At 39.2% G+C, this 17,822-nt stretch overlaps 1 protein-coding gene across 13 annotated transcripts in view; it reads left to right on the forward strand.

The window, feature by feature from the left end:
• Positions 1-17,822, forward strand: part of UNC79 (unc-79 homolog, NALCN channel complex subunit) — a 279,067-nt gene that overhangs the window by 167,441 nt on the left and 93,804 nt on the right. For 10 of the 13 annotated variants that reach the window (XM_007987657.3, XM_037984430.2, XM_007987658.3 and 7 more), the window contains 5 exons: positions 138-319; positions 3,303-3,504; positions 5,979-6,158; positions 7,631-7,696; positions 15,568-15,854. In XM_007987657.3, coding sequence (XP_007985848.2) covers positions 138-319; positions 3,303-3,504; positions 5,979-6,158; positions 7,631-7,696; positions 15,568-15,854 — 917 coding nt within the window. The remainder of the gene's footprint in view (positions 1-137; positions 320-3,302; positions 3,505-5,978; positions 6,159-7,630; positions 7,697-15,567; positions 15,855-17,822) is intronic. The other 3 variants (XM_037984426.2, XM_037984420.2, XM_073011276.1) reach the window with 1 other exon arrangement.

The raw sequence follows: 17,822 nt of genomic DNA on the forward strand, positions 1-17,822 counted from the left end.
AAGTAAACTATATGGGAGATCCAGAGTTAACTTTTTCTCTGTGAGTTCAGTTCTCAGACTGGCTAAGTAAATGCGTATGCGTGGTGCGTGTATGTGCGTGTTTATTTACATATTTCGCCTTCTCTTTTACATTGCAGTGGAAAAAGTGGCTGTAATTTGTAGATTTCTGGATATTCACTCAGTGACCAAAAACCACCTGCTGAAGTACTCCCTGGCACATGCCTTCTGCTGCTTCCTGACGGCGGTGGAGGATGTCAACCCTGCAGTGGCTACCAGAGCTGGTCTCCTGCTTGACACCATAAAGAGGCCAGCATTGCAGGTGACATGTGATGTGTGTTACCTGCTCCGAAGGTGGTCTGTGCCAGCACTACTAAATCATTGCATTATTTGTCACATGTCCTAGTCTGTTTGACCTGCTATAACAAAATACCATAAACTGGGTAGTTCATAAACAACAGAAATTTATTTTGCAGACTGTCTGCTGAGGGCCTGCTGTCTAGTTCCTAGATGGGGCCTTTGCTGTGTCTAAGGCCTCTTTCATAAGGGTGCTAGTCCCATTCATTAGGGCCCTGCCCACATGACCTAATCATCTCTCAAAGCCCCACCCCCTAATACTATCATATTGGTGATTTAGTTTCAACAGGAATTTGACGGTGAGGTCCTTGCACACATTTTCAGACCATAGCATCACGTATAATATTGATGATGATGATGGAGATTTTTTTAACTGGAAGAAATATACCAGAACCACACCTTGCAAAAAGATCCCTTGTTGTTATTTGTTGATACCACTTTTTTTAAAGAGACAGAATCTTACTCTGTTGCCCAGGCTGATCATAACTCTCTGCAGCCTGAAACTCCTGGGCTCAAGTGATCCTCCTGCCTCAGCCTCCTGAGTAGCTAGGACGACAGGTATGCATCACCATATCCATTGAATTTTTAACTTTGTTTGTTGTAGAGACAGGGTCTTGCTATATTGCCCAGGCTGGTTTTGAACTCCTGGCCTCCAGCAATCCTCCCGCTTTGACCTCCCAGAGTGCTGGGATTATAGGCATGAGCTGTACTACCTGGCCCATTTGTTGATACTTTCTTTTCAGTCTTTGTTCATATGCTGATATTACTTTGGACAGATGTAACTATTGCATAATGTGTGTGTGTGGGGCGGGGGCGGGGGGCAGATTTTAAAACTAGTTTGGTTTATCTTACACCACTTAGCTAGCTCCTGGGCTGGAGGGCCCTGTTGTTAGAGGCTAGATGCTAAGAGAAATCAAATAAATTATAGTTTTTTGCTTTGTTTTGTTTTGAGATAGAGTCTTATTTTCTTGCCCAGGCTGGAGTGCAGTGGTGCGATCTCAGCTCACTGCAACCTCCACCTCCTGGGTTCAAGTGATTCTCATGCCTTAGCCTCCCGAATAGCTGGGACTACAGGCTTATGCCACCACACCTGGCTAATTTTTGTATTTTTAGTAGAGACAGGGTTTTGCTATGTTGGCCAGGCTGATCTCAAACCCCTGGCCTCAAGTGATTCGTCTGCCTCGGCCTCCCAAAGTGCTGGGATTAGAGGCCTGAGCCACTGCGCCTGGCCTGAATTATAGTTTCAATCAATGTAAAACATGAGAAGGTAAATATGCTACCATAACAAAACATCACAAATTAAAGCCAAGGAGACAAGAAATATGAGGCCTGGATAGAGTGGTATATTTATCTTATTTGGAACCTTTATTTTTTAGTGGTGACACCAAGTCTCAGAGAGATAATGTGACTTATCAAAGGACACAAAGTGATTTAGCGAGAGAATCAAGACTAGAGCCTCCAAAGTTCTGATCTACTGTTTCTCCATGTTGCATCTGATTTATTATTTTGTTGTGATTATTAAACTAGTGATAGCAAGAGCTAACATTCCTCAGATAGCTACTGTGTTTCCAGGGCAGTGTGTTAAAAGTGTCCTGTTATGCATTATCTCATTTAATCCTCACAATAACCTTTTGTGTGTTCTCATTTTACAGATAGAGATGCTGAGGGTTAGAAAGGTTAAGCCACCTTTTCAGAGTCACATAGCTAGTTAGCAGCAGAGGAAATTCAGCACTGATTCATAATACAGTCCACATACTTAACTGTGTGTGTGTGTATGCATGTGTGTTTGTGCATACACTGTCTCCCAATCCAGTGTAAGCTTCTTCCTGCATTTTAAGACCAAGAAGCAAGGGCAAGCTTGCACAATCTGAAAGACTGAAGGGTTATGCTGCCTGTGGCACATTCTTTTTTTTGTAAAATCTCCAGTTGACTTCTGAATAGTTCTTCTCTATTGATCTTACCAGGTACTTCTATGTCCTACCGCTTGCTTAGGGCCTGGAACATAGGAGGCACTCATTAGATGACAGCTGAATTAATGAATGGGATGTTTGGATGAATTGCAATTTCTAAATCTCATTCTATTAAAAAGAGGGAGAATGGTCAACTCGAGGAAAGGGTTCTCAATCCATTCCAACTTTAATTAACATTCTATGTTCCACTCACATTCCAAGAAAACCAGGTGACTTTGCTTTTTTCAGAATCATGAAATTTTGGATTGAAAGTCGATTTCTAGGCCATCTTTTTGTGTATTCTAAAATGTAGCTTTGAAAGTATGCTCCTGTTAATGGCTACAGACATTAAAACCAGATGCAGCCGGGCGCGGTGGCTCACGCCTGTAATCCCAGCACTTTGGGAGGCTGAGGCTGGCAGATCACGAGGTCAGGAGATTGAGACCATCCTGGCTAACACAGTGAAACCTCGTCTCTACTAAAAATACAAAAAATTAGCCGGACATGGTGGTACACGCCTGTAGTCCCAGCTACTCGGGAGGCTGAGGCAGGAGAATTGCTTGAACTCGGGAGGTGGAGGTTGCAGTGAGCTGAGATCCCATCACTGCACTTCAGCCTTGGCGACAGAGTGAGACTCCATCTCAAAAAACAAAGAAACAAACAACAACAACAACAAAAAACCAGATGCATTGACTTGAGGGTATTTGGATTAAGTGGTTATTATTTAATGCATTAGAAAACCAACAGCATACATTTAGTTCAGATTTCTGAATCAAAATTCAAGAGATATTCTACAATGAAGATAAATTCCTCTTCTACATTTTTCTTTCCTACGAAAACTTCCAATCAAAAAAGATTCCAGTGGGATCATTCTACATTATAAGTTTGAACTGAGTAGGTTGCCTTGTTTCATTGACTTTGCCTAGTATATCAGCTTTGAAATAACTTAGATGTTTATATCTGACTTTCTTCTTCTTTTTTTTTTCTTCTCTTTCCCAGGGTCTGTGTCTTTGTCTTGACTTCCAGTTTGATACTGTGGTTAAAGACAGACCCACAATTTTGAGCAAGCTTTTACTCTTGCATTTTCTTAAGCAGGATATTCCTGCTTTGAGCTGGGAGTTCTTTGTCAATAGATTTGAGACACTTTCTTTGGAAGCCCAGCTACATTTGGATTGTAACAAGGAATTTCCTTTTCCTACAAGTAAGTAAAATGAAGAAATTTTGCTGTAAACCGTTACGGTTCCATTATGCTTGCCTAGACAAACAGAAGACATTGGCATGTCATTTAACTCCTCTACAGAGGATGCCTTGATCTCATGCACTCAACTCATTAAATGCTTATTGAATAACTGCTGTAGTAATCCATAGATTTAAGCATATCCTGGCATTCCCAAATCAGAATTCTTCTCTTTTCCTTGACCTATGATAACCATTTATGACTGTGTGTTCCCTAAATATGATTCAGTCATTATGTTTATAACATTTGTGAGCAATTTTAGGAAGCATATTTGCACCTTGCAAACTCACTCTTGCATGCTTTCTAAATTTCAATAGTTTTGGGGACATAGGTGGTTTTTGGTTACATGGATAAGTTCTTTAGTGGCAATTTCTGAGATTTTGGTGTACCCGTCACCTGAGCACTGTACATTGTACCCAATGTGTAGTCTTTTATCCCTCACCCCCCTCCCACCCTTCCCCCCAAAGTCCCCAGATTCCATTCTGTCATTCTTATGCCTTTGCATCCTCATAGCTTAGCTCCCACTTATAAGTGAGAACATATGATATTTGGTTTTCCACTTCTGCATTACTTCACTTAAAATAATGGTCTCCAACTCCATCCAGATTTCTGTAAATGCCATTATTTCATTCTTTTAAATGGCCAAGTAGTATTCACGATATATATATATCACATTTCCTTTATCCACTTGTTGGTTAATGGGCATTTAGGCTGGTTCCATATTTTTGCAATTGAAAACTGTGCTGCTATAAACATGCATGTGCAAATACCTTTTTCCTATAATGACTTCCTTCCCTCTGGGTAGATACCCAGTAGTGGGATTGCTGGATCAAATGGTAGATCTACTTTTAGTTCTTTAAGGAATCTCCATACCATTTTCCATAGTGATTGTACCAATTACCACTCCTACCAACAGTGTAAAAGTGTTCCCTTTCTACCACATCCCCACCAACATCTATTATTTTTGGATTTTTAAATTATGGCATTCTTGCAGGAGTAAGGTGGTATCTCATTGTGGTTTTAATTTGCATTTCCCTGATAATTAGTGATGTTGAGCATTTTTTCATATGTTTGTTGGCCATTTGTATATCTTCTTTTGAGAATTGTCTATTCATGTCCTTTACCTACTTTTTGATGGGATTGTTATTATTATTATCATTATTTTTTGCTGATTTGTTTGAGTTCCTTATAGATTGTGGATATTAGTTCTTTGTTGGATGCATAGTTTGAGAATATTTTTCCCTTTTCAGTGGGTGGTCTGTTTACTCTGTGGATTATTTCATTTGCTGTGCAGAAGCCTTTTAGTTTAATTAGATCCCATCTGTTTATTTTTGGTTTTGTTGCATTTGCTTTTGAGTTCTTGGTCATGAACTCTTTGCCTAAGCCAACATCTAAAAGAGTTTTTCTGATGTTGTCTTCTAGAATTTTTATGGTTTCAGATCTTAGATTTAAGCCTTTGATCTATCTTGAGTTGATTTTTGTATTACGTGAGATATGAGTACCCAGTTTCATTCTTCTAGATGTGGCTTGCCAATTATCCCAGCACCATTTGTTGAATAGGGTGCCCTCTCCCCACTATATGTTTTTATTTGCTTTGTTGAAGATGAGTTGGCTGTAAGTATTTAGCTTTGTTTCTGGGTTCTCTGTTCCATTCCTTTGGTCTACAAGCCTATTTTAATACCAGTACCATGCTGTTTGGGTAACTATAGACTTGTAGTATAGTTTGAACTCCAGTAATGCGATTCCTCCAGATTAGTTATTTTTGCTTAGTCTTGCTTTGGCTATGTGGGCTCTTTTTTGGTTCCATATGAATTTTAGAATTGTTTTTCTAGCTCTGTGAAGAATGATGATAGTACTTTGATGGGAATTGCATTGAATCTGTTGCCCAGACTGATGTGTAGTGGTGTCATCATAGCTCACTACAGCCTCCAACTCCTGGGCTCAAGCAATCCTCCCAGCTAATCTTCCCAAGTAGCTAGGACTATAGGGGTGAGCCGCTATATCTGGCTAATTTTTCCTTTTTTGTAGAGATGGGGGTCTTGCTATATTGCCCAGGCTGGCTTCAAACTCCTGGCCTGAAGGAATCCTCCCACCATGGCCTCCCAAAGTGCTGGGATTACAGCCATGAGCCACCACAACTGGCCTCTTGCTATTCATCAGTTACCTACAGCTCTGAATAGGTGGAGAAAAGACTTTCGTCACTCAACTATCCAATGATAACAAAATTAGATAATTTAATCTTGTGGTCTAAGCAGAAAAAAAAATCATGATAGGCAATAGTCATTTTTTTATGTAGGACTCATCAGAGAGGGAGATGTATATCCATGAAAAATGTATTTTAATATTGAAACTCTACACAGATGGATTGTTTTAGACTAGGTGGATTACATAGCCCTATGTAAAGGAGAGTGATAGTCTCTTTAATTCCTTTTGCAAAGCCATCACTGCTGTGAGGACCAACGTTGCCAACCTCAGCGATGCAGCCTTATGGAAGATCAAGAGAGCTCGCTTTGCAAGAAACCGCCAGAAGAGTGTACGTTCCCTGAGGGACAGTGTGAAAGGGCCTGTGGAATCCAAGAGGGCACTCTCCCTCCCTGAGACCCTGACCTCCAAAATTCGTTGAGTATCTTCTTTCATCCTTCCATTAAATCTGTTTAATGTCTTTCTGAGGCTGACCTGTCTTGTTAAATGTTCACAGAGAGTATAGCACGTTCAGTAAACTGAGTTTGTTCAATAAGTTTGGCTTTCAGATTCCCTAGAGAATCACCAGGGGTATAAATGCCTAGGGTTCCTTTTGCTAGTTTGCTGGGGTAGCAAAGCCCTGATCTAACAGTAGATGTTTTTGAAATGTAAAAGGCAGCAAATGCATTGATGCTTGGCATGCAACTTAGAAGAAACATTTGCTCCTAAGTCCTAGAACACCAAAGTTTGCACCACCAGACTTGTATCCTAAGAGCTGTCTGAATACGACTTAGGTAATAAGACGGCTAAGGAGGGAGAGTTGAAATTTGGAATGTATTTTTTTTTCATGTCTGATAGAAGCAGCCACACAAGCCCCCCAAGACAAACCAATAATAATGGTTGCTTTTGAAATAGAGAAATCAGGCTGAGAAATTGAATTTCTGCTCATCTTCAACAGATAATTTATAAATAAAAATAAGCTTCATTGCCAATATTTTTAAAAAGACCATATATACTTGTTCTATAAAAGGTCTTTCTTTATATTATAGTTTTAAAGAGAATAAAATTTTCCTTAAATTACCAAATGACTAGATAAACTCTAACGATTAGTAATGACTTATGAAGGACAAATAATTAAAAATTCATTACTAAATCACCATACTAATGAATGAATATGTTTAAATATATTACTAACTTGTAAAATTTATTAAATGATTTAATCTTTAAATAATCACTGTGAAGTAAATAAAATAATGACCCAAAACCTATTTCTTACCCTGTCAGAATTTGAAAGGTTTGTTTTTCATTGGCAGTTATTAGAAGACAGCCTTATATAACATAACCATTTTAAATCATAAATATGATTTGATTTTGTTCATTACATTTTCTCTATTTTATGACAAGCTATGGCAATGTGTTCTTTTAAACTTTGGGAGAGTTAAATATGAATGAAAGTTCTTTAAGTAATCAATAACCCAGTTTTTCAGGGAGCAAAGATAATCACAGGTGATCATTTAAGAATAACCAATGGTAGTGCTAGGCCCCAGGTGAAACTGTTTAAATCCTAGAAACCAATACCCAAATTAAATAAATAACTAATTTTATATGAGTTTTCCAGCTCTATTTATATCCTAACTGATCCGTTTGGAATGTAAAGTTTATTTATTGTCGTTTCTTGTTCATTAATTCACATGACCATTTTGAAGATGAAGTAACATTGAAGGATGTTCTTATGATTCAGATAAAAACTGCAAAACTTTTGTTACATAAACAACTTTTATGTGATGTTAATTACAAATAGAAAAACGAAACCTGCCCCTACTATCCAATACAGTTAGCACTGAGTATATTTTCTAGGCTCCAGTTGTCTGTAATGCTTATTTCAATAGAGTTGTTGTTGATTTTTAAGCTATGAGGTTGACCAGGCATGAGCAGTCTGCTCCAGCTCTCGGTGGGACACCCGAACAGACGCCAGGTGGGTACTTCTGACATTGAAGGGCCGTGTACAAGTGTCTATCACAGGTGGACAAGGTAGAGAATGCGGTGTCTCTAACTGGACCAGGGTGATATACTTAGGATTTGCAAGCTCAAAAGGGTCTTACCTCAGATGTTCAAGTGTTTGAGCCCCTGATATGGCAATTCTTTCCATTTTGGTATTAACAGATGACTTTTGATTCCATTAACTTTTGGTCCAGTAAGAAGCATCATATCACCTGAGTCTGCACCTTTCCCCAGAGAGCCAGTATGACTAGAGCTATCCGTAGTATTGATATTTGTATGTGTCTTTACACATAGAAATATTTTGTTCATATATATCTGCTATAGGAAAACCATACATTTCATTTACATTTTAAAAGGTTATACATTTGAACCACTGTCATCCGCTCATCCCCTTAGCCATTCCTGATTCTTTGCAACTCTACATGCATTTCTGTTTCTCAGAGAAAGGAGAATTTCCTCTGTTTGGAGGACCATAGCATGATACACTTTAATGATCATTTGATGTTCTGTGATATATTACAATTTATCATGAAGTAGCCTAAGAGTTGAAGGGGTATTGGCAAGGAGGCTCCACGCGAATGGTGCCGTGACTCACTGGGAAGACTGTGAAGGTTCTGAATACCTACCTATTAGTCAAAAACAAATCTGGTAACTACCAACTATGTGTCATGCTATAGAACATTTGAGTTTTCATCTAAAACTACTAGTTTTACGATAAACTTTTCAGAATGGTGCAGACACTCTCAGAAGGAAAATTTCAAGTAAGGAGACTTTAAAGATCACGTGCGTTATGCGTTATAAAAAGGATGTTTGAAAGAGAGGGAGTCCGGAGTGGGAGGGGAGAGAGAAAATCCCAGAGATCATCTATGCAGACAGCAGATGGTGGCCAAAGTCTTTTCTCTTTTACAATTGATGAGAAAAAAGGAATAGCAAACATTTGGTAGAGTCCCTCTACCTTGCCTTACACATCGCTCATGTACGCTACTGTGCTGTGGTTTTTTTCGTTTTAAAGAATAGAAATAAGAACTCCTGATTCAAAGCTTCATTAGAAATATGAAATCCATGCAGTTTCCCTTCAGCAAGGCATTTTTGAGATTGTTCTTAGGCAGTTTCGTAAATTATCTTTGTTTTACTCTAGCTTGTCTCTTAAAGCTTAGCTGAGAAGCTAGTCTTTCATAATAATTGTCCATTTAAACAATCCAGCCCGAGAAGTCCCCTCATATCACTGTGGGAAAACAGGTACATGTGTTTCTTGCAGTTAAAAAAAGCCTTCAGGCATCTAATTATTCCACCGAAAGTGGCCAGATGGAAAAGAGGCAGATAACAGCATTGTTTAAATTAAATGTGAAGCTAAAACTTCAGGAAAGGTAATTTACATGACACCAGCATAAGCAAAACTTGCTTAGATATGGAAATAACTGGCTCAGCTTATAAGGCAATTTCAAACTACTGTAGTGTTCCATTTTTGCATTATTATTTACTGGACCCTGACAGTTTCTAACTTGGAAGCAAGGACATACCAGATTTATCATAAGATTGTGGAGAATGGTTTAAGACAGTAATTAAATGGAAACTGAAGAACTTGCTACTTAATGAACATACTTTCGTTTGGTCCAAGTAATGAGCTCCTCTTTGCAGACCTATTGTTGATGAGACTTGAAATAAAGCAGATGCCCCTTTATACAACAAGATTTAAATTTAATTGCTGTTTAGGTTGAACTTTTTGGCAGTGGATTTACAATTTATGACTCTCTGATCTTAACCATTACTTGGTACCCACAGAAAATGGAATAGAAAATTCTGTTTTCTATAGAAGGTATACTCTGCAAGGTTTGTAGAGAGTCACGTTCCTCTATGTCTCTTCAAATCAAAGTCTTTGTGTATCTAAATAAAATTCATAGAATCTTATAGCTGAAACATTAGCGACGTGTTAACAGTCTAATTTTGTAGAGGAAGAAACTGAGATTCTCACAAAAGAACAAGCTCATTAGTGACAGATCTGGGTCTCAAGCCCAGAGGTCCTGAGCTCTGTAACAAGGCATGTAACTGCCAGTAGGAATTCAGCAGCTTCATCTCATCCTAATTGATGGGATACACAGTCTTTTTAACTGCTAATCTACAATTTGTATGCTTGGGCATAGGGAGTACTTTCACTGGTGCTGTAAGAACCAGGAAATTTTGTCTTCATGTATTTAGAACACCGATGAAGATTAATTGAATAGAATGCAGCAGTTGTTATGCTATATGAGCACAATACTGAACTAATGGTATCAGTCCCATGTGAACATAGGGTGCTTAATTATATCGTGTTCCTCATCGCCTGGAGCGCATAATTGAACAAAAATAGGTATGTAATAATGATCATCCTTCCTGTATATATAGTATCTCTTTACTTACAGGAAAACTGATGTAATGAGGGATTAAGTGATTCTGCTTCGGTGGTTGCTTAAGGTCATGTATGACTGACTAGTTAGGATCAGAACGGAAGCTGGCATCCAAGGGACTTGGCTTGCTTGCTTTCTACCACAACTACCTCTCGACGAACTGGTCTTAGGGTATTTCTGCCCTGTGGGACATGAGGACACCAGTCTGGTTATGGAGTTGGCCTGGGCTTTCAGGCCTGCTACAGAGTGGCTTAAGGCCATGAGTGTCCAGACCAAAGGACTTTGCCAGTTAGGACCCCAGATTGGTCCAGAGCTATCCCCATTTCTTGTGGGACTTGCACACTCTTAAGTTCTGCCTCAGCCTGCAGAGGAACCTAGAGATCTCTTGGCCTGCATTTATATCCATAAGAGAAGGTGCCCAGTACTAGTTAGGACCAATAAAGCACTCTTGCATTGAGCTTTCCTGTCTTCTTAGTGTCCCAGCCTAGAATTCCAAATAACTTTTCTTTGGGCTCTTTCTTTCTACAGATGGTTTACAATTCACTTCTTCACTAACTTGCAAAATGCCTATTGACCATTAAGATCCAGTAAGTCAGAGTACGGTTGTTTTTATAGGAATACTCTTGTTTGAAGTTATATTTTTGGGAATTGACAATTTTTGCTCAACAAACATTACAAATACTTTTTCTGAGTTGGGGTCTTGCTCTGTTGCTCAGGCTGGTCTTGAGCTTCTGGGCTCAAGGGATCCTCTCACCACAGCCTCCCAAGTAGCTTGGATTACAGGTGTGTGCCACAAATGCTTGTTCAACAAGTATTTATTTTACACCTGCTGGACTAGGAAATACAAAGATGCTTTGGAAATTTTTATACTCTTAACTTACTTATGGCCAAGTAAGGGATATTAAGTATGAACATCAGTAAACTCTCATCTTGAGTGAAAGTGACAGTACGTAGGATGAGTCATGTCAAATGCAAAGGGAGGGAGCTTTCTACCAGCTGGAGACATCAGGGAAGGTCTCGTGGATAGGTGGCTTTTCAGCCAGGCTTGATTGGTGGATGAGACATAAACATATGATGATACAATGTGGAATAGGAAGGAGAAAAGGTGGGGATGGGGAGCATAGGAGGATATGAAGTTAGCCACTGCCCCGGCTTTCCAGCCCTGCTGTGGATGTGTGCACACATAACCGAACACTGAGGTAAGGAGGCAGGGAGATGAGCGAGGCAGTGTAGTGAGAGCTGCCTATGGAATGGAACCTCATTTATAGTGCTTACTCATTGGCTGCCCTGGACCAAGTGCAGAGTAAGTTCATGGAAGGATCCTTTCTTCCTCTACCTAATTGTCACTTGTTAGTTTGGCAGAGGGGTCAGTGAGGCAATTCACATAGAGAAACGTTCCCATATTCCTGCTGTTTTGGGACTCTATCAATTTTTCTCTTATACAGAATGTAAGCTCTGACATATTTATTTGAATTTAGTGCACTTTGACAGACATTTATGTATAATAGGTATCTACTATATGTCAGACATTGGCCCCTATTCTGTGAGGGATATAAAAATGGATAAAATATGTCATTTGCCTTCAAGAAGCCTATGTTGTTATTAGAGTATTAAGGCAATTGAATAGACAAAATGTTCTGCCTTGCAAAATTGTTATTGGCCACATGGGAGTTAGGAAAATGCTAAAGGAAATTTTCCTCCATTCTTCTTTTTCTCTTCTGTCCTCCCTCCTTTCTTGTCCTTAGAACTTTAAAGAATTTAGGGATCACATCAAATTGCTGAGAGGAATATTGGGTATATCTAATAAGAATGGCTTTTGGGGACCTGTTTAGAGCACAAAATTGTTGGGGGAGGGTAGAGAACCACTTTGCAAGGTGAAGACAGCACCATGAGCAAAGGTGCAAAGAGGGAAAAACATTGGCTCCATTCTGAGATCCACGGGTAGCCCAGCTTGTAAGAATGTTGACCATTTCGGGTGAAATAATAGGAGATAAGTCTGGAAAAGCAGATTCTGATCCTGCCTGGTTTCAAATCATCTGAATGAATAATGTTGTATTACACTTTGGAGTTTCAATCAGTTATACAGCTCTGTGGGCAGATTGTAATGGACTCACTCCACATTAAAGGTATGGTAGGTATAGCTCTGCCTCCATAATTATAATTATAAATATAATTATATTTTCTCTTTATAGAAAATATAAAATTAGACCTTTTAACATGTTAAATCTGTATGGTTAGGACAGATACAGAAATTTCACAGACTAGAATTCAAAACTATTAAGCGTTTTGTTTTCCTTAGAGAAAATACTTATAGGCATTTAGCTTTAAAATGGAAATTTCATACCTTTTCTAGGTTAAAACATTAATATTGTCTTTATCAATAGAGAACATTTCAGCTTATCTACAGCTCATTTTTCTTAGGGATTTGATTAAGGTAACTTGTCTTTATGAAGAGTGCACTAGTCACAAGTTTACTCTATTTCAAAGAGAGGCAAAAAACAAAGTATAGACTTGCAAAGCCCACACTGGAGGGGTAAATTATTAGAATAAAAAGAGATTAAAATTTTTTTATGCAAAAGTTTCCATAAATGTTCTTTTTTCAGTACATTTGTTAAAGATCACTCATTACTTGCTATTCAGAGAAAGCAGCAAACTTAAGATCTGTGAAAATGATCTACAGTGAGATGGGCATGTATGAAATGACAGTCATCAGGAAAATCTGATGTGATGGGAAAACTCAGGGTTACACATTTTTTAGAAACATGCCCACTTGTAATGAGAAGAAGAGTTTTGAAATGTTTAAGCTGAAGTCTGATGGTCTATTTTCTAGACTTGAATTGGGATGGAAGGAAACAGGAGCAGGGTCCCAGTTGGGCCTTGCTGGGAGCTCCCTTTCTTCTGTATTGAGGTTCCTAGATTCTCAGTACTATAAAACAAAGGAACAACTTCCTCTCAAACACTCTCCGTTTCCAGTTTCTAACTTTGGGACTTCGTTGTTGAGCCATCGTGGACATGAGGTGGCTGAGCAGGACTGAGTGATACATGTTCTCTTCAACCTTGCACCCCAGAGCTAAAAGGAATTGAAGACTGAAGCTATATTGTAACAGCCATTACTTGCTGCTGCAATAACATTGAATCCTGCAGGGAGTCCTGTCATATTCTTGGCCCAAACATGTCCAAAGCAATAATGTCCTTCTAGTTGTAAAGTAATACTCTAGTGGAAAAACAAATCAAGAGTAAATGTTTTTCTTTTCTTTTTCTTTTTTTTTTTTTTTTTTTTGTTGAGAGAAGGTCTTTCCTTGTTGCCCAGGCTGGAGTAGAGTGGCATGATCACAGCTCACTGCAGCTTCAACTTCCCAAGCTCAAGTACCTCCTGCCTCGGCCTCCCGAGTAGCTGGGACTACAGGTGTGCACCACCATGTCCAGCTAATTTTTGTATTTTTTTGTAGAGACCGGGTCTTGTCATGTTTCCTAGGCTGGTCTCAAACTCCTGGGCTCAAGTGATTCTCCCACCTTGGCCTCCCAAACCGCTGGGATTACAGGTGTGAGCCACAATGCCCAGCCTCAGTAAACTATTTTTCAATGCTGAAAAAATAGCCCTGTAAACTTTTTCTATTTTGCCTTACAAGGATAGGTATTGTATTTGGTCAAATCCTATGTTACAAACATTTAATTTAACCACATGCTGTGATGCTTTACATTTCCAGCCTCTCATTGAAATAGGGTGTTCCACATACGTTGATTTTTTTCCTGATGCATGCCTTATAAGTAATTATATTAACAATTTATTGATCACCCTGCATGTGAAACACTGTAATAAACAAATCCTTAGGTTTTATTTGAATAATTTTTGATAAAAAGTTTCTCTAAAGTGCATCATACATATTCATTCCTTCATGCACAGATTCTATGAGACAGAAAAGTGTGAGTGTCCTGGAATCATACTGACGTGTGTCAGATGGTTTTCTCTGTATTAAAGGCTCTTACACTAAGCTGCCTCTGCTGCCTCTTCACTTACTGTCAACTACCCCTTCTCAGCAGTTCATTTTTGAACAGACCAACATTCATCTGATTCTCTGGGAAACTCGACAACCAAGCTTGTTACTTTATGTGCAGGTCTAAACTGGTAAATTCTGAATTTGACCTTCATGCTACTATCCCAGAGAAAAAGTATTTGGGCTTGAGATAGCAAATTTCTTCAATTCCCAGAAACATTTCTGATGCCTTGCTTCTCTTGGCTGTGTCCTGGAAGGCTGAGATTTTTCCAAATTAACTGAGGAGTTAATAGGTATAAGTTACTACCTAACTCTTTGTGGCATCCTTTACACCATAATTATAATGGGTGTAACCAAGGCTTGGTTTATAATGGTTTGTAACCAAAGCTTGTCATCGTTTAGTAGAACGTATCCTTGCAGGATGAGAGATGAGAACGCCGGTGTGCTGATCTAACCCACCAGACAAAACCTTTGCTTTCAATTTAGAAATTCTAATGTTGCTATAAAAAAAAAAAAAAAAAAGACAAGAGTATTTTGAATAATCCCCAAACCATAAATATAGAAGAGCAAATATCAGTCTTCCTTCTCCCAAAGTCCTAAACCGAACCTGATAAGAAGGGGCAGAAGAAGAAAAGGAGACAGGGATTTCTGACTTTGAAAAATAACAGAAAAAGTCAATGTCAGGGAGCTGCTCAGATGCCGTTATTTACTAGGTTAAGAGGAAGCCAAGGGCTAAGGTATTTTTTCTTTCCCTGTGAACTTTCCGCTCACCTTCATGTGGTGTTTTTCTGTTTTTAAAAGTTCATGCTTTGCTCTCTTTCTGTTCGTGTCCTCTCCCTTCCTTGTATGTTTCTCATGACATACAATAGGGCTTATAATTTGCTATTTATAATTTTGACAATTTCATTTAAAGAGAACCTACTGCTAGTATCTCAGGGTTTGGAAAAGATTTTTTTTTTTTTTCGCACTAGCTGATTCATGAACATAACTGAATTGAGATAATAATTTAAACAGAATAACCCAGTGGTTTTGCCTTCAGTGGATTTTAGACTATAGTGTTTTATGGTTATTCTTACATGCTTATTTTACAAAGCTGGAAGGGAAACTTCCTTTATCACTGAGGATAAAACTTTGCCAACGTATTAAAAAATTTGCTAAATGCAAAATGTATTTAGGCATTTGTCTTGCTGTTTCAGGATAACATTGCTTCATAGAACCCTATTTTTATTGCAATTCCCTTAATTCTCCCAGATTACTTGGTTGTTGATGAATACAGTAACTTTCACCCCTGGACTAGGGCTCTGCGTACAAGGCCATATTGGGCCTTTAAGTTTCTTAAATTCTGTCTGGAGCAGAAAGTTTTGCAGAAGCAGAAACAAGGGTGCTTTTTCAATATGTAAGAGAGATTTTAGTGTCACTTCACTTGTGAAAGAGCCACCCACTCACAGCCTTTCTTCTACTGACAGGACAACAGTCTCCCGAGAATGACAACACTATCAAGGACCTGCTCCCAGAAGACGCTGGGATCGACCACCAGACAGTTCACCAGCTGATCACAGTGCTCATGAAGTTCATGGCCAAGGACGAGAGCAGCGCCGAGTCAGACATCAGCAGTGCAAAGGCCTTCAACACGGTCAAGCGACACCTGTACGTCTTACTCGGCTATGACCAGCAGGAAGGTTGCTTCATGATTGCACCTCAAAAAATGCGCCTGTCAACTTGCTTTAATGCATTCATTGCAGGAATTGCCCAAGTGAGTGTAATAACAGCTTTTGGAAGTCACACCCTTATACTTTTAGTAGAAGCAAGGCATTACGTACCATGTAGCCAATACTGGTTCAGCATAAAGGTCTGGACAAATTGCTCGCTGTTATGCAGGAGTATGTGGAGGGGAATGTGAAGATTAGTAAGAATTGGTAGTCTGAGGAATAGTGAGAGAGAGAATGAGAGAGAGAGACTATGTGTGTGTATGTGTGTGTGTGAGAGAGAGAGAGATATGCTAACCTTGTAGCATATGAAGAATGTCTGTACCTTGATATGATAGTTACATAATCATTTTAGTATATTTGGTTTCTTTTCTTTTCTTTTTTTTTTTTGAGACCGAGTCTTGCTCTGTCACCCAGGCTGGAGTGCAGTGGCGTGATCTTGGCTCACTGCAAGCTCTGCTTCCCGAGTTCACGCCATTCTTCTGGCTCAGCCTCCCAAGTAGCTGGGACTACAGGCGCCTGCCACCACGCCTGGCTATTTTTTTGTATTTTTAGTAGAGACGGGGTTTCACCGTGTTAGTCAGGATGGTCTTGATCTCCTGACCTCGTGATCCGCCTGCCTCGGCCTCCCAAAGTGCTGGGATTACAGGTGTGAGCCACCGCGCCCAGCCAGTATATTTGGTTTCTAGATCACTGTGCTCATTTTTTTTTTCAATTGCTAACTAAAAATACTTAAATTTGGTTAATTCTATTTTAAAAATTATAATTTTAGTTTATATTAATTTCAATTGTATCTTACTGAAGAAATCTTTCCAGTTAGAAGGAGTTTCTAATATTCACATGTTCCAATATTTTGTTTAGTGTAAAACAGCTGAAGTTGGAGCTATGGAAAGGCTTGTTTTCTCTGTGTGTTTCAGCTACTTTCCATTTGGTTTTACACACTCAAATTTACATTTGTCTATTAAAATTGCCATTTTATTAAACATTTTCTTTCACAGTAAAAAAAAAAAAAAAAAAAAAAAAAAAGAAAAAAAGAATTGGTAGCCTGGTATCATCAAGGGAGTGTGGGAGATTTTTTTGTTTTGTAAAATATACCTACAATTTGCCATTTTAACAGTTTTAAGTGTATAGTTCAGTGGCATTGAGTAATTTTATGTTGTGTAACCATCACCACTGTCCATCTTCAGACGTTTTTATCATCCTAAACTGAAACTCTGTATCCATTAAACAATAAGAGAGTATAGGATTATTTTTTGTGGGTGTGGTTTTATTTATTTATTTATTTATGTTTTTGAGACGGAGTCTCGCTCTGTTGCCAGATTGGAGTGCAGTGGCGCAATCTCGGCTCACTGCAAGCTCCGCCTCCTGGGTTCACACCATTCTCCTGCCTCAGCCTCCCAAGTAGCTGGGACTACAGGCACCTGCCACCGCGCCGGGCTTATTTTTTTGTATTTTTAATAGAGACGAGGTTTCCCCGTGTTGGTCAGGCTGGTCTTGAACTCCTGGCCACAAATGATCCGCCCACCTCGGCCTCCCAAAGTGCTGGGATTACAGGCATGAGCCACCGCACCTGGCCTTTTTTGTTTGTGTTTCTGTGGTTTTGTGTGTGTGTGTGTGTGTGTGTGTGTGTGTTTTAAAAAAAAAAACCTTTTCCTTTTTTGGTTTCAGGTGGAGAGAGCTGAATTAATCATACAACTTATCTTTTTGCCACACCATCATCACTGGCTTTTCCATGTGTGTCTGCTACTTCTAACTGCTGTATTGCATGCCATGGTGGACAGACACCATACCTTACTCATCCATTCCCCTAGTGATGGACTCATATTGCTCCCAATGCCTCACTACCCCAAACAGTTCAGTAATAGGCATCTATGTATACGCACCTTATCAGCCAATGTGAGAATTCCTTACGGAGATGGATCCAGAAGAATTGCTGGGTCGTGGGGTAAATGTATGCCTAATTTGGTCAGTGCTACAAATCTCACTCTCCAGAACAGCTGCACCAATCTGTAAAA

The sequence above is a fragment of the Chlorocebus sabaeus genome, chromosome 24 (genome assembly GCF_047675955.1).
Source record: "Chlorocebus sabaeus isolate Y175 chromosome 24, mChlSab1.0.hap1, whole genome shotgun sequence".
NCBI classification, from domain to species: Eukaryota; Metazoa; Chordata; class Mammalia; order Primates; family Cercopithecidae; genus Chlorocebus; species Chlorocebus sabaeus.